Raw genomic sequence first — 23,643 nt, 5'->3', positions numbered from 1 at the left:
TACAGTACAGTAGCTTTCTACTGCCTCTTCATGTTGTAAGAGGTTCCTGATAGTGAAGGGCTTTTTAATCTAACAAAAATCTAACAAAAGCAGATGTTTAAATGGTATAAGTAATTAACAATTTTCTCTGTGAGGTTCTGGATTCACATTTGTATTATTTAAATATCATTTGAATATTAACAAAACCCACAAAGCTCAAGCAGGTTGCAGAGATGGGCTATTCAAATTATCATAGGCTGGAAGGCCTTGCTTGTGAGAAGACAAAAAGAGCCTAACAAGATGTTTAGCCTAAGAAAATGAAGGCAGAGCAGGAATATAATGTCTCTTTATATATACATCAGGGAGGGAAAAAGAGCTATTTAAGTTAAATGACAATGCTGGTACAAGAACACATGATTATAAGCCAGTCACGAATAAATATAAAGCTGGAAATTATAAAAGGCTTTTTCAAATGGGAAAGGAGCAAGGTGGTTAATGGCCTTCCAGAGAAGCAGCTGGGGGACAGGAGGGAGACTGTCTATGGTTTACGATAGCATTAGATAGCTCAGGAAATGGTTGCTTAGAAGAACATGAGCAAAACAGATCTTTCCAGCTACTAACTTACACAGGGAATAACAGAAACAATGCATATGGCATGGTGATTTCTGAATTTGTAACCAAGTCTCACTTCTCACAGCTCACAAAATACACTTTGGGGGACTTAGAATCCCAAATAGAGAGGATGATGGCATTTTAGAGGCCTGAAAGTGATTACAAAAGACTGTGTCAATGATCTACTGCTCATTTACTCTCCTGGGTGTTGTGTCTTTTAATCACTTCTTTCTCTCAAGCAAACACTGTATCTTTATTCATTTGCAAAGTTTCAAGACTTTATTGACTAAAAAAGCAATAGTACTTAAAAGATGTTTTGCAGGTGCACTCTTTTACAGCGTCTCAAGCTATCTCAGAGCTTCTTGCTTCCATCAAATCACAAACGTTTGGAACAAAATAAACAGTGCAGCAAGAAATAATCAGCTTTCACTGTTTAAAGTGCAGTTTCACTCCAAAAAGCAACTGTCTAAAATGGCACTATGGGACTCCACACTTGGTATATCTCAATGGCCTCCGGATCAAATTTGCACTCTTTAATGTATAATGGAGTTTTTTTGCCAGCTGCCAGACCTGCAAACAGAAGCCAGGTTCTGAAAGTCAAGCTGTGTTCTTTCTGCCTTATGCATTACCAGCAGCAAGAAAAATAAAAGCTGGAAGTTAAATTTTGTCCTAAGTTACACCTTTGCAATCTCAGGGACCTAGAATGTTCCTTTAATTACTGCTGTGTTGTCCCACTCTTAAAAAAACTGTGCTGAACGAACTGGGAGAGGAATTTAGGCCTGCAAGTGGAACTGGCAGGGAATTCAGTTGCTATGGAGAGAATCTGAGCAGAATCCATTAGTTTTATGTTACTAATGAGTACAGGAAAAAAAAAATCATTTTGTCACTAAGCTAGGCAGATGTGGTTTTGAGTATACACAAGGAGCAGATCTGTTCAGTAGGATATTATTTTTACAATGCTATTTTTATTAGATAGCTGCATTTTTTATGTTCATGTATCAAACATTTTATGGTGATTAGTGTTTCATTAGCCATCATATTAGTAAACCTACATTTGTAAATACAATTCATGTTTCAGGTATGGCTCCTTGCAGACCTCCATCTTCATGCAGACCACACTGTAAAAGACCACACTGTGCTCTAGAGATGATGAACATCACAGGCCTCCCCTCAGATCATTAGAAGGCCAGACACAGTGCAGGTAATGCACCTCATATAGCAAGTTCAATAGGAAGACACATGCATGGCCTTTTATTAAACTTTTTTAGTCACTGCAAAACACTTTGCATGTCACACTCTACTCAGGAGAAAGCTTTGCTGACTAGGAACTTTGTGCACTTGAAACTAACAGCAATAGCAGGTAAGGAAAACAGGGCAATTTTTAGATTAGCAGAAGTAGAGGTCTGCATGTTGTGAATGACATTTTGTCCTAAGGACAGGCCTCAACATCAGTCTTCAGGTCTCCGAGAGGTCGTTGACCATGACACAAATGCTGAAGTTGATTCACTACCACGTAACACAAAAAACTCCTAACAAAATTTCTGACATTTAGATAGCAAAGTTGCACACTCAATGCCAAGTACTCTATCTGTTCATTTATGGGGCGTTTGGGCAGTTCTCAGGATTCAATAGGTTGTGAAAGAAAAAGGGGCTCTGCAGAAGTGCCTCACTAGGATACAGAGAGAGCATGGAAAGGGGATGAAACATTGCAAAGATAGTAAATGACTCTCTGTTCCTGTGTTTATCTCCATCAGGGAGACACCTGCCTTCCACCTGTTCTTTTTTGTAATAAAGGTGAGGTACTGTTAAAGTCCAGGAGAGGAAAAGAAGAAATGTTAGAAAAAAGATTATGGATTAAAGAAGAAAAAGTCACCAGAATCTGAGGGTACATGACCAAGGTCAGTTTACAGTAAAGTGGCTAAAATAGGTAATCTCATTAAAACTAACTCTACATTGAAAGATTACAGATGCTTTGCCAATAGTTAAAAATGTTATTAAATGCACTCTGGGATTTAGGGACCTCTAAGTCTTGCTTCAGTAAAGCAAGTTAAACAGTTGCAGTACTAGCTAAAGGGGGACTTACAAAATAACTCAAATGAACCTTTACTACATAATTCAACATGACTTCTGTAATGAAAATTATGCCTTGTGAACCTCTCAAAATTCTTTATGAAGACTGAGACTATAAAAAACCCCAAACTACTGGTAAATTTTATGTTTCAATAGGCCTTTGACAGAGGCCTCTGATACAGTGGAGTTCAGAAATTAAGTACCCATGAAGTGAGGCTGCAAGTTGGCTAAACAAATTAATAAGAAAAAGCAGGAATAGAATGATCAATGTTCAAAAAGGCAAAATATTAACACAGCATTTTTCTGGTTTAGATATGATGCTGTTTAAAATGCTTGCATGTGTTTCAGGAAAAGAATTGAACGAGAAGACTATAGTTGATACTGGTTTTAATTTCAACTAAATTATAGAAAACCCAAGGGAATTCATATGTACTTTATAAAACTATGTGAACAGGTATTATCATGGTGAAAAAATGCAGTTTGTCAAACAGCATATCCAAACAAGTAGCTTTTGCTATTCTTGCTGACAGATACATTCTAGACAAAAGGAAGTTGCAAAAGAAAACTGTAGGAGACACCATGGACAACTCATGAAAACTTCTGCTTGATGTGCTGTCCCAACAAGATATGAGAGAACTATCATGATGTTAAGATCGAAAATAGCACCATAATGACTGTAACGCTGATGTTTTATTAACCAGCCATGATCTGGAACACATAGTCATTCTAGTTTTACATACAGCAGCACAATGCCCTTCCTCTTATGGGCTGCTAGTGCAATGACAGCCTTGCAGAAGGATCTTGATAGATCAGAGCAGTGGGCAATGATTGATAGGGTGAAATTTAACAAGTCCAAATGGCATATTCTGGACATAGAATGGAGCAATGCTGGGGACAAATATAAATTGAGAGAGGAGCGTCTGGAGAACTGCCCTGCAGAAAGGGATCTGGGGGTGCTGGTCAATAGCATGCTCAGCAGGAGCCAGCAGTGTGTCCTGGCAGCCAGGATGGCAAACCACACCCTGGGGTGCATCAAACACAGTATTAACCAGCTAGTTAAAAGAGGCGATGATCCTGCTGGAGACTTTGGGTTTGTCTAGTCTGGAGAAAGGAGGCTGAGAGGGGACCTCTACAGCTTCCTGAGAAGGTGGGGAAATGGAGAGGGAGGTGTTGATGTCTTCTCCCTGGTATGCAGTGATAGGATGTGTGGGAATGGTTCAAAGCTGTGCCAGGAGAGGTTTAGACTGGACATTAGGAATCACTTCTTTACCAAGAGAGTAGTCAAACACTGAACAGGCTTCCTAGAGAGATGGTTTGTGCTCCAAGCCTAACAGTTTTTGAGACATTTGGACAATGCCCTTTATAACAACGCTTTAACTTTTGGTCAGTCGTGGAGAGGTCAGGCAGCTGGACAGGAAAGTTGCTGTAGGTCCCTTCCTGATGCAATATTCTATTCTATTCTAGAACCACTAGAGACAGTCCTACAGTCAGAGTGGGAGGGAAATAGGAGGTTTGGACTCTAGGATTTTTCCCCATATCTGAAAACTAACTTAAAATCACTTAAACTGTCACGTGTAATGAGACTAGTCTCTGAGGTACTGTGATAGAGAAGGGATCATTATGGGCTACTGCAGGAGAGTTTATTGCTGTGATTCATGTTGGAGCAAATACTTGGGAGAAGCAGATTCAGAGTTCCATAAATCATAGAGGACACATGCATAATTCCACCTGAAAAATGCAACAACTCCACATTTATGATGAAGATTACAGCAAAATGGTCTTTTCCAGGCAGGCAAGCACAAGCTAAAACTACTCATGTTGAACCACCCAGATACATGCCAGGAAGGACTGAAACGGTACACCATTGTGGCATAATAGTGTCTAGATCGATATACCTTGTTTCTCCAGTGGATTTTATAGATTAAGCACAACACCAGACTAAATGTGGCTAGATGTCTCCCTGGCTGGGTCCTTATAGCATCAGCATAAGACAATTTGCATTTATGTATGTGCAAAAAGACATGTAAACATATCTATGCACATACAGGTGAAAAATATTTCAAACACAAGGAACCAAATCTTTAGAACTATGGGCATTTTTCCAACAGGTGGAACATGTCATGCCCTAGCTATGCTGACAAACAAAGCCATGACAGAGACTTTAAACTACCAAACAGGGCAATCTCTACAGCAAGACTTGTGGACTAAAAAACAATGAAGCAAACTAAGCAGATAAATGGTGACTGAATGTTATTGTATAGACCCTGAAGGACAAAGAACTAAATTATTAGGAAAAAAAAAACCAAAAACCCAAACCAGAAATGTATAAGGAAAGAAAATTAAAGCAATAAGGAAGTAACCTGAGGTAGGGAAATTCATGTACAGGACGTGTACTCCACAGTGCATATTCACATAGAGCAGAAATTCTGATGCTACAGATAAGTGAGAGAAGAAGAAACAACTCTGCTGAATATCAAAGTATGCAGTTTCAATTAATATTGAAAAATAGCGAAAATAAAGAGAAAAGCCACAGGGAAAGCCATCCAAAAATTAAATTAGATTTTGGATAATCACAGAGGGTTTTTAAATCTATTTAAAAAAGGCATTTTGGCAGCATGTGGAATTTAAACAAATGTTGGAATTTACATATCACCAACCCAACAGCAGATTAGACAGATGAGAGAGTTCTGGGCAGGCATCAGAAAATTTGCAGCAACCCTCCAAAAATGCAACCAGCCAAAGCAGGGGTCATAGCTCTTTCAAGGACAGCTATCTCTTAGGTCCAATCAGCTTTCAAGCATACCACTTCCTGCTCCCTGATATCCTAGTTTGCACTGACAGAATGTGTTCTGTCCTCTGTCTAAAGGCTCAGCCAAGACAGAATTGCTTGGAGATGGTCTGGTATTTGTAATTCTCAATGTGAGTACTACTTGGACAGTTACAAAGAAATCACTGAAGACTGAGCTCCTCTTCCTCTCTGTGGATAATTCCTGACCAGGGAAGGGTATCAGATAAGTCACCTTTTCTTTCATTAAGTTTTACTCAGCATCCTTAATAAATATTCTGAATCTTCCTGCTAGATTTTCACCACAATATGATAGTAAATGGGTATATTAATGATAAACATTATTAACATCTCCCTTTGCAGTGGCTAAGTTCCCTACTTCAAGCAACCCAGGTATTTTCCTGTTTCTTAGTAGGCATCTCTCATTGCTATTTTTTCTCATTATCGTTAAAAACACACCTTTCTAAAGAGATGGTCAGACTAGGAGACTGTCAAGAATCAGATTTAGTGGTTCCTACCTCCCTCTAATTGCTTCAGCCGTTTTTGGTGTCACTTACATGTAGGTGTGAGAAAGATGTTAACGTGATTTCTCTGGCCGAGAATCTCCTCACAGACGTTACACTAAAGTATTCGATGTCTTTATAAATAAAAGCTTTTGTTTCAGGGAATTTTCCTCTTCCCTGCGGTAGTTCCTTTTTTTCTTCTTTTTAACCTATCTCATACTACTTGGTTCTTTTTTTGCTTTTGTACATGGACTTAGGCTTGACAAATTATTGACCTAAGTTTTTATTTATGTTTTTTTTCCGATCTTTATGTCTGTTTTTCCCCCTTGCTAAACTTCCCCCTTCACTTAGTTAATTTGCTTTTGGATAGCATCAGGTTTTTGGGTTTCTTCTGTTTTCAGAAGCAAGCTATCTCATTGAAAATGCAGTTATTGGCTGTTGTTTTTCCTTTCTTTCTCTTTTTTCCTACATCAATACTCTCCCTGCAAAGAGAGGAGAACCATAAAACCTCTGAGGTCAAGTAGGCTTTGAAAATGCTCATCTTAGTGGGGAAAAAAAGAGTAGATTTCTGTTCTTTCAAACTTTTTGTATATATAAAGAAGGGAACCTCAGCACAAGGGGAGGGGAATGATTTCCAATAGTGTGACATAAACCAAAATAAGCAATCCAAAAACCTAAGAGATGCTTACAGAAGTGGCAAACTAAATTAAAACAGGAAGATGACTCAAAATTTCTCCTTGGCTGGTTTCACAGTTCCACCAGTTAGCTTGGAATACTATGTATGTTGGTAAACTATAAAATTCCCCTGGGAATTATGTGTTATTTTGAGCTGCTGCTAAGGTTGCAATGTTGGTCTTATTTTTGCAAGAATTTTTAAAGGTCCGATAATACAGTGCAAGTTACTTATTTGTAAATATCTGATATTCTTGCATATATGAGGAAGACAGTCAATAAGCTCAACAGATTTTCACACTGCTTTATAAAAGGGTCTACATGAGAATCCTGATTAAAAAAAAAAAAATTGCCTGCTTCTTTTTCCCATTCAGACATGAAGTTTAAGTAAGGTCTAAAGTGAACACCTAGAATAATTAGCTTCTGACGTTTCATTTTATTGATATTTATTGGCTACCTAAGGGAAAAGAAATATCCAATGTATGGATTACGCAGTAGATGGGGTCACAGGTTTTATTTTCACCTTGACATTTACTCATTGCGGATGGTGGATCAGCTACTTAGACATTCTCCAGCTTTAAAAGTTCAGTCTGAAAACCTATGACACAGCTTTCATATGTATTGAACACCAACCTTTTCCATTGATCCTGAATGAGAGATGGAGGTATTTAGCAAATCATAAGTAATCAAAAGTTATCATACAAAACTGAGCTCATACTGTAGCATGCAAACTGACACAAATTGTTAACAGTTCTACTTCATTCTTCAAGGCATTACCTTGTTCTAAAATTACTGTTCCATTGCCTGAATATCTTTATTTTTGAAAAATTGCATTAGGGAAATACCTATACACGTACATCACAAATAACTTGCCATCGATTTTGGTTAAAAGCCAGAAAGTCTGCATAAATAGTTGTCTTTGATGCCCTCTAACAAGCTTAAAAGCAGTAATAACCAACTCAAGCTCCTAGAAATGATGGTGCATGTCAACTGCCTGATGGCTGATCATTTCTTATGCGTAAGCATGTATTCTTTTTACCTTGATTGCTGGAATGGGCTTCTTTGGAATGAAATGCTTTTTCTTGGGAAGCACAGCAGCCATGCTCTGTTCCTTCAGTTTAATCTTGTTCTCGGCTATTATCTTTTTGCGTTGTTCCAGGTAGGGTCCAAAACTGGGTAGTTTCTGAAACAAAATTGAGGAAACATGATTATGCTTAATAAGCAGGCGTAGCAAAAAGGTGACTCCGATCCCAAGGGTGAAATCCTAAGTCCTTGCTGGGCACGACTTTCTTCTTATTCAGAAAGTTGAAATTGAAATCAGAGAGTCTGTACCAGAGTGAGAAGTGCAAGTTACCTAAAATCAAATGTGAACTTCAGGATCTGACTTGAATATATTGAATATTAAAATATTAATATACCACAGCAGAAAAATAGCTGAATTGCAGGTCAGCATCCAACAGCCTTATATTTCCCCATTGCACACTTGTTCATATATAAAAATGTATCATGTTAAATAATTCAAATGTGTAACTTTATTTCTGTAGTACGTGGAAAGGTATCATAAAACTGTCAGTTTACTTAGAAGGGTTCCACCAGTGGTTTAGATTATTTGAATGGACACCTGAATATAGAAGGGTTCCACCAGTGGTTTAGATTATTTGGATGGACGCCTGAATTTATTGATATGTACTTTTAAAGCTTACAAATATGCATTTTGCATTCTGATAACAGAAGGCTGTGTTGACCTATAAAAGTAAGGCTAACAAACACCAAATGAACTGAAACACATTCTAATCTCCTAATTTACCTCTATGTCCCACTTGCAGTCTTTTCTGCAGCATTTAATCCTTGAACCCAATTAAGCAAATGCTACAGGAAGATTTCACTGAAATGTAAAACTCACGTCTTGCCCAAGAACATTAAAGTGCTGGTTCAGATTTCATAAAACACTCAGCTTCCTGAAGGAAAAAAAAAGTCCCTTTGCTTACCTTGCAGAGATATGGACAACTATAGCGTGCCACAACCTTAGACATTAGGTGAATGAAAAATGGTAGAAAACATGGATTTTTGCATGATGGAAAAGACCATGACCTTCCTTCGCTGAAGCTAATTTCTTATTCTGCAGAAGTATTTTATCCACCAAAACCCCATTTAGAAGCTACTGCACTACTGCAGAAACTAGCAGTTAGTAACAGGGAATACATAGCCTCAGCAGTTGCTAGCATTAATTCACGCTAATAATAGAGCCTCAAAGAGAATATTGAACAAGATACAGTACTGCTGTGGCCATCAATATTTTAAGAGGGAATTTCAATGTGAATTTTAAAACCAGAATTATTTAAAAATTTAGAAATTATTATTTTTTAAAAATGAAGTAAATCCAGAAGAGGTTAACCTGCTCTTCTGCTAATCCTTCCCAGAAAAATTTCTCAACGGGCTCTGTCAGTCACAATATCCAACCTTGGTATCTCAGTCTTCTTGTAATGACAAATAAAATATTTCCTGGCTGTTAGGGTTTTAGCCACAGGAAGAAATGCCTTCCTGCTTCCAAGACTTGGTGCGTGGCCTCAACTTCAAATCACTACAACATTTGCAGTCTCCTGGTGTTCTCCAGAGAAGATGCCCTCCTGCAGGCTGGGACTGAGCTGTACTCTGGCAGAAAGCTGCAATCCAGATAAATGCAAGACCAGAACTGTGGGGGATGTTTCAGACCCAATGTGTTCCAAATCTAGATGTAGTCTGCATTTGGCCACCAGCAAAGGGCTCTTGAATTATCTGTTCAACTTGAACTTGTTCCTGAATGTCATGTTCAAGGGCTTCCTTCCAGACGTCAAACGAACTTGCTTTTCTGTGCTGCTGCCATACATTATCTTAGAAACAAAATGTTCTAGGATGTCTTAAAATAAGGTTTTAAATATTCCTGCAAACAGCAGGAAGGTAGTGGCCTTACATACTAAAGTGAAATAAGATAGCAAAACCAGAATTATTTCAAACAGGAAAGGAAGAATTTGTCTAATTTCAATCTAATCCATAGGCTCCAAAGCAGACACACAGAGACTCAACTCTTCGTATGACTTTTAGAAAGTCTAAGTCTTTCAGAAAATTCTAAAAAATATATAAATTTTTAATGAAAGTGTTCTTTTATGTCTGCTAAGCTACATCAAATAGAAATATGTTTTGGCTATGAATTAGTACTAGCCGTGTCACCAAGAAACTAGTTTCTCCATAGTTTATGTGCTGATGCCAACAACTTTGGGCTTGAGAAGGCAGGAGACTTGATAACAAAGCATATTTGGACTGTTCCCTGTCTGGCTAGGAATTGAATTGCTGACTTTGGGGGTAAGTAGCAAAGCTAATTTTGTTGAGGTTTTAACTGAAATAGTAGAGAGAGGAGATAGTTGTTCACGACTTATCTTCTGGAAGAATAACTAAATCTTTGCAGAATAAATCCTTTGCTTTTCTGTTCTCTTAATGAACGCCCATTCTCCTAATTTCTACAGACAGAAATATTGAGGATGTTTAAAAGAAACAGGTGATCTAACAAAAAGTATGTGGAAAAAAAGTCAGTTTTGTGTATAAGTGAAGAGCAAATTACAAAGGTAATTTATTAATTTACTGTGTTGTGAGATGGAAGAATTTAGATTTTTATATCTAACATAGGTGCTAGCTGGAATGTACAGCAAACATTTTGAAAAGCATGCAATGCCATCAGTACCATAATTCAGATGTTTTGTAATAGCACACATGCAGTTAAATTAACAATATGAACAGTATCTTTTAAAAATAAATGAAATTATGATTAATTTAGAAAACTATCATCCAACCTTAGTCTTTGCTGTGCATTGTTGTTTTCCCATCAAGAAGCTCATTAAATGTAATTTAAGTTAATTAAGGAAACACCTAGATTTTAGTCCAGCCTTGGGCTCACACAATGAGCTTCTACAGACTTAACGAAAGGTGAATGTGTGCCCATGCCAAGGGTCTGGTTATTTTGTGTTTGGAGTCCAGTAGTTCACAAGCAGCCAAGCAAAATTTCATCAAATAACACTGAAAACCAGCAAACTTTTCTATAGCAATAAATAATACATGAAAACATAGCCTCAGGAGCTTAGGAAGGACTTATTGATGGTTCCCCTTATGAGCAATGCACAGATATAGGGAACGCTGATGAGACTCCTTATTGTTCAGAGCTGTAATTTCAAGCATTTTGGAGTCAAAGGCCATATGAAATGGCAAACAATATTTTAATGAGTGAGTTACTGGACATAGCAGAAGTGGAAACGGTGAAATAACTGCTGAAGAGATGGATATTTAAGAGTTTAAATTTAAATCACCCCTCATCATTGTAGGCGACATCTTCCTAAACACACGGGTAATTTAATAGCACAATTCTCAATGAAAGCATAAGCACAGAACTTGGTGAGTTCAACTCTGTTTGCTTTTAAAAATCTTTCTTCTGCAGTATGGTTGGGGTTTTTTTTCCCTAATTTCCAGATATTTCAGTGCCACTAAACTCTCCATACACTGATGTCTTTGTCATGTCAATATCTGACTAGAAAAAAAACAAATTAATATGAATATGTGGATCATAGCAAGTGCTTAGAATATTGCAGAGTAATTAGATAATTCTTGCCTACTTATACATCTGTATCAGTGATGTCTATAGCTGCATTATTTGTATCCATCTTTCTCTACATAGCCATAATTTAATGTGTTTCTATTGGAGGGATAACATCAAGAATGGAGCCAAAATAAATATATTAAGCGGCATTATTCCATTGTTTATAATTGCATTATCACAAAACTGGAAGCTTGAAATATTGTGCTGGAGTATTTACAGAAAGAAAGGAAAAGTTCAAATCTTCTTCCCCTCCCTCCAAGACTTCCAAAGGCTGCCTTTTAACTGATGAACTGTATAAATCTCCAGCAACATTTTGATTTCTGTTTCAGTAGTTTCTCCAGGGATTCATCATTGATGAATTTGTTCTCACTAGAAAAGCTAAATCCTACTCATTTAGAGATAACAGTATCTTCCACTAAAATTGTCTCTATCCAGGTATAAAAAAGCATTACCCTGCCAATAGAGAACTGACAACATAATGAATCAACAATGAAACCTTAAGCTGGGAGAGCTTTAAGGTGAATAAGTCTGTTTTGATTATAATTTATTCATGGATCAATCTAAAGGTAATTGAGCATTTTATGAACTAAAAAAGGTGCTTGTTTCCTAATGGTAGAAAGTAGAGACAATCCTCTACTTCAGATTGCTGCAATTTTTATAGGCATACCAGCAAGTAGCCTAACAGGCTACTGAACAGGCTGGTGGAACAGGCTAGTGAACAGGGCAGTGCAATATCTGTCAGATGACCCAGACTTTATTTCTGACTTTGAAACTGATCTGTTCCTTATTCTGAGAAAGTCCATGTGTGTCTCCCTAATGTAGTCGTGGGTTGCTTATTTGGGAGCTGTCTCCTATTAAGGGGCTGGATGCTATCTACTGTTGGAAGACCCAGATTTCAGCTGGTACAGCTAGGTATCATCATAAACAAAAAATCGGCTACAGTCTCCTACAGTACACCAGTGGATCTGAAATATATCCTGCTAGTATATCCTGATGAGATGGGGCATCAAAAAGAACCCTGTAAAACCAGTAATTTTCATAAAAATGATTTTCAGGAAGAACTGGTCACAAGGTAAAGGAAGAACTTACATAAGCAGTTATAGAGATCACTGGTTCCTGGAAATCTAAGGTAGTAATATCATTTAGCTACGAGTCAACACATTTTAAAAATACTGTTACACTCGTGTGAAGAATTTCTCATACTGAATGCAACATCATTATCGAGTTTCTTTTATACTTGAGTGTTCCCTCCAGTCTGAGGTACGAAGATGCGTATGCCTTCATTCGCTAAGCAAATTCTGGTTGCGCACTTTCAACATATAAAATATTTTAAGCAATACAGTGATGTCCCTCATAAATCTGGATATTGAACTGAAGCCAAATTGTCTTGTTTCACAGACTTTACATTTTTCAAGCATAGATGTTTCTGCTTGTACACAGCAAAACTAGAAAAGAACAAAAATGAAGACTGAACTGCAAAAAGGGAGTTAAAATTGCTCTACTGAAATATTCTATACTGGCTGCAGTAGAAATGCACCAAACAAAGCCTCACATAGTCATAGCAATGCAAATGGATGGATAATGGTCACACCCAAACTTTGACTTGTAGTGGCAAACACTAATGTGTCCTATAACACTAATGTGTTCTAGAAATAAAAAAAAAAAAGGTGGCAGTTAATCTTCCTTTTCTGAGGCTTGTTTTTCTGAATAGTTCTTTCTCTGAAATTACTAACCAACAGATTTCCCTCAGAGAAGGAAGGAAGAAAGGAGGAGAAAGTATGAATTCTCTAAATGATTGGAAAGGACGAAGATGGTCAACTGCTGTCACAGAATCACAGAGTGGTTCAGATCAGAAGGGTCATCTTCAGACAATCCAGTCCAAACCCCTGCTAAGAGCAGGGTCAGCTGAAGCAGGTTTCACCAGTTTGTCTATGAGGATGCTATGGGAGACAGTGTTAAAAGCCTTGTGAAAGGTAACACCTACTGCTCTCCTCTCATCTACCAAGCCTGTCATCTCATTGTAGCAGACCATTGAGTTGGTCAAGCATGGTTTTCCCTTCATAAATCCATGCCACTTACTCCATTCCTATGAAGAGTAGTTGAACTGTAGTTAGTTTAGCTATCCTTCCCAAATACCAGTATCTTCTGTCATTGTGCAGAAAAGCTGGGCTTCATCCCTTCGCTGCCTTGGCAGGATTACGTCTGTGAAAGTTTGTCATTGGTTTCAGAGAACTGGGGACACAAGCAGCTGGTTGGGTAAACGCTAAGAGTGAAACAGCTTGGGAGACTATGTAGACAAATGAATACTTCAGACATAGCTAAAGCTATGAAGATTGCAGACAAGAATTAATAGCTTTGAAGAGGGTAATAGATGAAGCAGGACCCCTGAAAGTGGGAGCATGGTACAGAAAGGCAATCAGATAAGGGAAACATTAACATTTAAGCAAGGTAGACAGCTGCCCTCCCCCAGGACCTACAAGAATTTAAATCAGGTTTATATGGGTCATTTTATATGCCCTCAGCACAAAGGTTTTAGTAATGTTTGACCCCCATTTGTTCATGCGGAAAACTTTCTATATTTGATGCACAAAGTTTTCCAGAGAAAGCAGTTTCAATTTTAATGATTTTCCTAGTTGCTTCTGAATCTTTCAAGCTTATTATTTCTAAAGTCCAATGTGCTCAAAATGGCTGCATGTATCTAGAATCCTTATTACATGGTGCAGGTACACGTGTCCTTGACCATACATTAAATTGTGCAAGTTTCCATTCATTCATATCTGCTTTCTTGCTTGTTCTCCGAGAATACAATGAAACACGATTCCAACATTTCCAGAGAGGAAAAGAAGTCCCAGTACCAAAGAACAGCAACAGCAACAACAATAATATCTTGTCACAATGTCAAGGTAGCTTGTGCTCCTTCTGGGGAAAAAAGAAAAAACAAACAAGACAGCAATAAAGCCAAAAGCTGAATTCTGTTCCTCTGAAGATGGCAACTCTCACACATTCATATTCATAGATATATGGAGAGCTCATTTTTCACAAGCTTTCCCCACTAATCGGGTAAACTGCTTAACTAAGGAAAACTAAGTATGTATGGTAACAGAGAAAGTGAAGCTGCTAATTCTAATTCTTTTAGATGTTCTTATTCTTCCAGACGTTCAAAGCTAAATTCTCTTAAACAGCTGCTCTTCTCTGTGTCAGTCTGGCTGTTAACGTATGGGCCCTTCCCATACGCTGCCCAGTAAGAGTCCATGGCATGAAGGAGTCACCCAAACAGCAGTAGAGCTCCCGGCATGCCCTCCAGCATGGAATCCTGCAAGAATATTTCCCATGGTGTTCAGGCAAGTGACATGCCATGGAGAGGACGGGATACTTCACTCTATCAGTCTCTATCTGACAGGGAGCTTTGTGGACCAACATCAGCTGATACAGCCCCAAAGGTGCTGTAGTTATGTTAGCAAGAAGCTGCATAGCATTTGTCCCTTGTATTAAAGTATTCACACATTCTCATTGCTCTGTTTCTTAGAGCAACCTTACTGGCATCGTTGCCTTTAATAATGTGGAAATGCCTTAAAAATAAAGAACTGAACACAATTCTTCAGAGAAAAATTAAACTCTGCCTTTCAGTTATTTTGAATTTTTTTCTCCAAACTTTTATTTGCTTCATAAACAGCACTGTCTCAATAATCTGTAATTACTGCACATATACTTGTTCCTGAAACCTCTGCTCCCCACACTGCATGTGGAATACCATTGCATTTAGTTACTCAACTATTCTGCCCGCTCTTTAGACCATGATTACTTGAAGTGGGTGAGCTAACCCTGCAGTAATTCTGAGACTAAACAGAACATTAACGTGTGTTCTAGGAAAGCATATTGCTGTGACCTCACCATGACATATATACTGGCATTATTGAGCATGCAGATAAAACCATTATTTAAAATAACAATTATTTCTCCTTTCACTATTTTTCTAACACTGTAAAATTTTTCTTTACTGGCTCAAAATCACGGACAAATTATTCTTCATATTCTACTTTAACTGTTTGTTTTTTACCAGCTTATATATGCTGAGTGAAGGAAAAGATTTTAGGATTATAGGCTTACTATAGTGCCACAAAATACTTACATTCTACAAATGTACTGAAGTCATGAAATATTCATCAATAAAACAAAAAGGAGTTAATATTTGAAGCAAGCTTAGACATTTACAATCAAAAGCCAGGATAACATAGATGATAAAGAAAATGTTACCTTCTGAGGTGAAGAAAAGAAGATACTGATACATATTACTGTGCTACTTCATGAACATCTGGCAGTCTGTCACTTAATAGACAACAACATCTTCTCTAAACAGAAGAGACTTGAATTCATCAGGGATTCCTGTAGTACTGTATGTGCTTAACTTAAGTACCTGCTTTCTGTGATTTCCATAGATTACCATATTCATGACACTGTGGAGTGAAAGCATTCTTCTCTCTCTCTAACCAGAACATGCAAAAGAAATTAAAACATTGGCAGGCACTTTGTCTCCAGTTTGTTGGACGTGTGAGGAAAGGACTTTCCACCCATTTATGCAGATGAATTTCTGTCAGCTAAACAGCAGCGTAACAAAGATGTCAGCAGAATGGCTATTAACAAATATCTGATAGGTGAGCAGATATAACTGTATTCACTCGCATTTAGAAAATGTGGATCAGTATCAGTTGAACATTAGTACTGGGAAAAACTTTGTTCTACTTGTGTGGGAGTAAAAATATATCAGCCTAGTATTAGACCCATACACTCAGCTTATGCACTTATCATATCAATGATCATATCACCTGATCGTATGAAAAAACGCCATTGCTAGATACTTTTACCCACCCTCTCCTCCAAGCTGGCAGGTAACCGAGCTGTTCTGAGCAACCCTAAAATAATTTGTTTCTTTGGATTTAACTATCCTTTTCTGGTGTACACGTGCTGAGGAGATTGATCTCTAGCAGTACCTAATGACTGTTTCCTCGATCCTTTCAAGGCAGTTTCAGAGGTGCTAACTAGACTACCAGCGAAAAGTAAGTTTTTTCTTACAACTATAAGAGAACACTAATATCCTTGCTGCTATGGCTACATTAGTGGTTGCCAACTGACCCGTCAATTACAGATGCTGCTGACCTGGCAAGATGAGTGGAGGTGTATTAAGCTGAATCTGCTAATTCCATTGCACTAAATGAGACGGGCCAGGTAGCAGGAGCAGCCCAGCCTTGTTTCTGTAACTGTGAAGCCTTGTGAAGATGCATTTAAACTGCTTACAGGACCCACGTGAACCTGTTCGAAAGCTTCTTGCACAACCTGACACTACCACACAGCCAGGGAACAAATATACCCTGTGAGCAGGATGAGGCAAAATGCATGCTATAAACATCCTCCCTACCACACTCCCTTCCAGTGTCGCCCTGGTGCAAATGCAGCTCTAGACACCCTGCAACACTTAGACATAGAAAGCCTATGTATGCATCAGGGATGTATAAAAAATATACAGTCTAATCAGTCATGCCCATCAAATTTGTGCTCTCAGGGGAATGGGAGAAAAGGCAGAGAAGACAACCAGCAACCAGATCTTCCAACTTCTGGAAGAAACCAAGATTTTGGAAGCCATGCTATGAGGCATTGAGTATATTTACTAAAATCCACACTGCCAGCACTGTGTGCAAAGAAAAGTGCGTTTTCACCTTTGGTATATGTGGTTTAGCTGCAAATTGGCTAATCAAATACATTTTGCAACAGTTAAACCTTGCACAATGGGAAAGAGTGTACTTCTTCCATCCACTGGAACCTTTGCAGTTTTTTGTTTTGATTTTTGTTTTTATGGGTTTTTTGCATGGAAGCTCCAGATTTTTTACTGACTTGCCTATATTATGAACAGCATATCACTTCAATATATCTGGAAATAAACTCTGTTTTCCCCTGGTAGATTACACACCACATAGCTATACATATATTATTACACTAATAGATTACTTAAATGCCAACGTATCCTAATCATTCCTAAGCAAACCTTCTTCCGCTTCAGATTCACTGTAATCCATCTCTTACGGCAAATGAACTACAGTACTTATACTCCTTCTACACAGACTAAAATGCTTTCCCTCATTCATCTCTCACATACAGTAATCCCTCCATCTCTGCTCCACACAATCCTAATTTAAATGTAAAATATTCAGTGCAGACAAATGAGCTCTAGTCAGCTCTTGCAGTTATGACCAAGGAACCTACCATTGCCTTTTACAGTCTTCAAACTCAATAATACAATGATTTTTATCATCACCTCAATAATTTAAACTCACTACATTTCATGCTAAGAGTCATAATACAAGTAGTTCTGGCATTAATAGTAAGTGCTTCCACCCCTAGACAGACAAACCTCTCACTTTAGTTAGCAAGAGGTAGGATGAGAAAATGCTGAATGCTTTCCTATTAAGAGTTTGGCTATTCCGGTTTGATTAAGGAGCTCCAACTGTTTTGAAAATGCTACAAATCAAAACAATATATGACATTAAAAAAAATAATTATGAGAATATAGCCAGATGACAAAGTTGGAATGGTCCACTGGAAGAAAGTGATGATGAAAAGTTTTGATCATTTGAAGTTATTAAAACTTTTAAACAGATCTGAACATAAATAAATAACTGCTAAACATTTAAAATGAATATTATATCAAACTTATCTTATGAATAAAATATCAATAACATATTAGAAAAGTGATACCTTCACTAAACTGATATAAATGCTTCCTATATTACCATCTAGACACAAGGACATGTCAATATGTATGTACCAAAGTAACAGATGATATACAAAAGTCTAACATAAACAAGTAGAAAAGTCCTCATTAGAATCAAGCTTCCAAGTCCCCCACAGTGCCTCTCTTGCATATTTATCCATCTTTATAACAACTAAAGTATTATATCTAAAGTATCATTATATTCTGAAAGTGACATTACAATGGTCATATACTCTAAAATGCTAATTTGATTCGATTTTCACTCAAGTCAATCAGAAAAAGAATTTGATTTTTAAAAATGTAATGTGCTAATCATTAAGAATACGTATCACAGGCATACATCCCTGTATTTTTAAAAACTATCTTGTTTTAAATTACTATAATAGCTTTAAAATGAGTTCCGATCATCTTGTTACTACAAGAGTTCACTGATTTGTATGCACAGCTAGGTTTGTGAGTATATGCATTCAGCTTGCCCTCCTACTATAAAATACAACCAAAATTGCATATTGCTTCAACAAGCCATCCACTTTTTCACAGGCGATGTGCTCCTTACAGATAAACAATGGAGACATAAACTCTTCCTTTTCATATCACATTGCCCTGTGTACTCATTGGGCTATTTTGCAGGTCAAAAGGATTGGCATAGCACAACAAACTGCATAATTTATACTTCAGAGAAACTCCCATCCTGATCTTACAAGCCTTTATGTATGGCTGATCTTTAAACATGCAAGTAGTTACAGTGACCAAGGTTAAGCCTCTGTGCAGTGACTGGGGGAACTGGAAACATGTCTCACTGACTGACCACAATCAACTCACTCTTCTTGGATGTGCACACATATGGTTCCACCTGACTTCATCACTGGAGTTACAGGTGCCCAATGGAAGATAAAAATTGAGCCTACCGCATACACCTCTTTTCTGTTGTTTGAAAAAACTGTCATGTCTTCAGCTGCCCTGCCCGGATCAGTTCCAGGTAACATAACTCTTCATGGAAGAGTGATCACACAAACCCTACAGAGCTTTGCTCCTCAAAAAGCTGCCTTCTTTTAAAATCTAATCCTCATTTAAATTGTAAAAACAAAATCATTTTTATCTCTTAACATAATTAATCTTGTTAAAGTTATGCTAAAGATTTATAGTAAATTCAATCCAAAGCTAAAAAAAAAATAATCTATAGCCATTTTGACCACAAGACAGAAAGGGAAACAAAATTTTCTACTTAGTGCAGCTTCTCTACATTAGTGCTGTCTACAGCAGTCCTGTTACTAGAAAGGTCGCAGATGACATAATTTATATTATTATAGATAATCCATGTAGTCTGTCTGCCTGACTTCTTTTTTTCATATTTTATAGAGGTGCTGTAATTCTGATGGGTAAAGCTCCTAGGAGAGCTTCAGTCTGAGCGGCTTTCAAAGGCAGGAGCAGTCACCACAAAGGACAGATTTACTGCTTCTCCTCAGGAAGGCTGGGACCATTTACTGCCTCTAGAGAAGATGCAGCAAGTGCTCCTGTATGAGCAGTAAGTCTGTTCCAAAATACGCACTCCTTCTGTGTGCAGACTGCTTCAATGAGCCACGGCACCATAGCAGGACCAACTGTTTTCTGTCAGGTGTGGACCTGCAGTGTGGTTGGCAGGGACATGAAGCAGGGTAGCAAAATGCACTTTAGCCACGCCTCATGGATAACTACAGCACAAAGCCAGCTCACATGCTTGAACAGCACATGATTTTTCTGGGGATCAACCAGAGTTTCCCTCTTGTGCCCCGTGACTGCTAGAAATGCTTGCTGCAGAGCTGGAGTACTCACTGACCTGTCAGGGCGAAGGAGAAGAAGCAAGGTTGTGATGGGGAGCAGCAGAATGATGACTGGCTGGGCTCTCCCAGGAATCTGTAGCACCCCCTTGAATCCCCCACTCCCCTCATGCCACCCCAGGCAGATGGGTGCTCTGACAGTAACTTGGCTGATGGAGTACCTCGTGCCCCATAGCCATCATTTCAGGCTATGTGCAGGCTTAGACAAACATTTTTCTGTGCTCAGACCTCAGAACTGAGAGAGTGCACCTCACTCTAGCCTTTAATCCTTCTTCAGGATAATATTCCTTTGATCAGATTTTGAAGCACAGTTGTCTGAATTTCCTACGCATAAATATACAAACTTATTGTGGTGACATCCCTCAGTTACAACTAGCTGAGATAGCATTATTAAAAATGACTATAACTGCTCTAGAGACATCCTAAACCTGGGAAACAGCACGTACAGAGCTTAGTCATTATTACGGAAAAAACCAAACTTCTAACTCAACTTTCTTGGCAACTTGGGTTAGGGAGAATACTCCGTCACCTTCAATACTGCCCAAAGTGGAACTTGTAAGCAACTTAAAGCTCGGGCAGGCATTTTTTTTTTTTTTCAGAGACTGCCTGTCCCTCAGCTGTTGCAGTGCTGTGGAGTTTAGCAAGCCAGCTACAAAGTTTGTCAATGGCGCATTAATCAGTTTGTGTTTCTCCATCCCAAGTCCTGGTGAAACAAGTGCCTCCTTATCCATACCTTAGTCTCCTGCTCATACAATGCAGACGTTTGGGGTAAGACTGGAATACACACTCACCCACTCCTGCTTTAGACAAATTACAGGGTCCCTTCAATGTAGGTGGCTTGCACACAAGTTTATGATTTATCTTGAGGAAAAGGGCTGGTCTAGGCAGAGTTCTGGGTCATATTTCCTGGTGGTTGTTAGTCTGCTGATCATAGCATTGCCCTTCGATTTCTTTTATTTGTGTTATTCCTTTCCCCGTTGCTAGCCATAATGCTTCCTGAGGCAGCAGACATTGAGGCATATGTGTGTCCTGCCATCAGTATGGCACCAGGCTACTCCGAGTACTTTCTGAGAGAACCGTTTTCCCACTGGAGGATTTCTTCCTCTCCGCTTTTTTTTTTTTTTAAAAAAAAAGGCAATTTCAGTTCTTGACTCAGTTTTGCCATTAGAGTTGCTGCAAGGCAATGGTAGCGACAGCAGTGATGAAAAGTGGACTAGGTTTTTATTCCATGTTATCTGCATGACTGAACAAGAAGTAGCCCTGGTTCCACTGTCTGCAAGCACAGTTTGGTAGTGGGGCTGCAAGAGTGCCCAATCTTGCTCACACCATCTGCAGCAATTGCTGCAAAACACCCGTCAAGTCACAGTCTCACTAATCTAGCAAAAGTTAGGTTCTGAGATTTATTGTTTAAAATCAAGTCCTTGGCTCTACTTTTCTCCAAAGTCTGTTAAGAATGCAATGAGTTTTTATGTCTCTCTTTTCTGTTAGTCCTACATTTCACCAGGAGGAATACACCTACCTGCACAGCTCGATGCTGCCCAGCACACAGTCATCCTTTTGAATGGAGGATTCTGTCCCAAAATAGCTTTGACAGTTGCTCAATGGTATTTCTGCTCAGTGATCTGGGTGCTATAAATTGAACACATACCGTACAGTTCCACTTACTTGTGGGAGTGCAGTACTACAGGAGATGACAGGACTTGTCCCTGCTCATATAGCCAAGGAAAAAGTTCAAAGGGCATGAACTGACACTAACTTTTTGCCTTGTTACAAACACTCATTTAAGGTTCTTTTGTAGCCCCTCCCTCAAACTGACTAATATCTGGCTTAAATAATACATTACATAGAATCATTTTATCTATTTTTGTTACTTTAAGAATCTGACATTATTGTTCGATTGTCCTGTTTTAGTGTACAGCAGTCTGTATAAGGAGTCATGGATGTACATTTCAATCCCTTTCCAGACGTCAAGCAATTCACGTCACTGTAGGTTTAGCAGTATTCCTTTGTGGTTACCGCGGAGGTGCTAGTTCTGACTTTGCAATATGCTTTCTAATAATTGATGGTCACTTTGCATTCATATAGTTTCCTTCCCTTAAAACACAAGGACTGAAGGCACACATTACTCCAGTATGTCCCAGCTGGCCTACTCCAACACTGCTGGTGGATGTAGGAGCCTTTTTGGAGGAGTAGTGTTCTATGTATGTATGGCTCACACAAAACAGTAGGGCCTCCCACACCCTGCTTTGTGCGATATAATGGCCTCAGCATTTACATGCTGCAATGCTGCACTGTGGGATATTTTGTACAGCTCCTTTATAAAGGAGAAGACTCTAGCGAATTACAGCAATTGTATTCATAGTGTGGTTTTGTTTAGTGACCACCTCAGGAGACTGTACAGATCTGAAAAGCGTGGGAAAGTATTGTGAGATGGTTTATAAATCCCACTAATCTCCAAGCTGACTTACCCCATTTTCAAGTGTGGGTCTATCCTGTATGGTTTTTACTTTTTAGAGCTGGGTAATAGCCTTTGGGAGGTCAGCAATTATCCCAGTGCTCCAGGAGTCAAATGCAATTTCATCTCATTTTATTTCATTTTAGATTTATTGCCTTGGTCATTTCAAGCAGATAGATGAGAATGTAATCATGATCAGCTACAGCTTTTGCTGTTCCGCTTCTGCATCTATACAGCTATGGCAGCAATCCCAGCCAGCCCCACTAGTTCTTGCTGATACTGATGGCATTCTTCTACCTCAGGTTTAATCTCAAATTGCATTTTCTTCCGCCTATATTTGCCCTAATGGATGCTTAAAAGGTATTGAGGCAGTTATTTTAATTCTAATATCTAATACATTTACAAATATGAGTATTGTGCCAGAAACTTAAAGTTTTTTTACTCTTTTAAGATGGAAAGTATATTACCACCTGCAGGTCTGTATACTGCCTTGCTAAACTGCTAGAAGACGACGCATATGTACAGCTTCCTATCTTCTCTACAACTGGCTTGCTGCCCATCTGACCTCTGGCTCTGAAGAACCTCTGTGACAAGACTTATGCCCTTTTTACTTTGACTTGCCTTATTGCTTTTTCTGTGAGTGCAGAGGACATTCTATTAAGCAAATGCTACCCTGGCTGCATCACTATATCCATTTCCATCTCTCTCCTGCATAGAAGTCATGCCAGACCTTTAAAAAACCATGTAGATACTTTGCTGTGGGATAGTACAGCTTACTACCTATTTGAGCTAAGCTTTTTGATCTTTTGTATGTAACTTTTTAATGAACTGTTTGCCCCAGTTTAGTCACATGCTTCACTTATTCACTTGATTAAGTTAAAAGCAGAATATTTGTGTGTTATCTGTATATTGCAGTATTTCAATTTGTTCACCTTTTCTTGGTAATTTACATTATCCTGCTGGTATTTTGATTGTTCTATTGTGTAATATTATGCTGTATATTTTGTCAGCAGTTTTAGATTGTCACAAAATGCCAATAAAGTCTCTGTTATCTAGCATTTACTGATGTTCAACTGTCCAGCTGGTATTCACCCTCTTCTCTGCTTTTGTGCTACTGCTCTTAGTTTAAAGTTCATGCTTGTGCAAATGGCACCGAAAGTTCATTTTTGCTCTTGTGTAGAGCATCAAAGCCAGATATGTGCAAAATCACATTTTCTGAGTCAATTTGTTTTCCTGATGTGGTGTGATTTTTTCTTTTTGCTATTGTAAGCAAGCTTTGGCAAAATAATTTTCTTGCCAATGCAAAGAATCCCATATGCATGACAATTACTAGTAGATTTTTCTTCTCTGCTTTGTGATAATGCAC

General features: G+C 38.4%; 1 protein-coding gene across 4 annotated transcripts in view; it reads right to left on the bottom strand.

The window, feature by feature from the left end:
• Positions 1–23,643, bottom strand: part of DPYD (dihydropyrimidine dehydrogenase) — a 362,200-nt gene that overhangs the window by 6,892 nt on the left and 331,665 nt on the right. For all 4 annotated transcript variants that reach the window (XM_054072633.1, XM_054072630.1, XM_054072632.1 and 1 more), the window contains one exon: positions 7,661–7,804. In XM_054072633.1, the coding sequence (XP_053928608.1) occupies positions 7,661–7,804 (144 nt within the window). The remainder of the gene's footprint in view (positions 1–7,660; positions 7,805–23,643) is intronic.

Source organism: Cuculus canorus, chromosome 8, assembly GCF_017976375.1.
Source record: "Cuculus canorus isolate bCucCan1 chromosome 8, bCucCan1.pri, whole genome shotgun sequence".
NCBI classification, from domain to species: Eukaryota; Metazoa; Chordata; class Aves; order Cuculiformes; family Cuculidae; genus Cuculus; species Cuculus canorus.
This window is presented reverse-complemented; position numbering and strand designations above follow the sequence as displayed.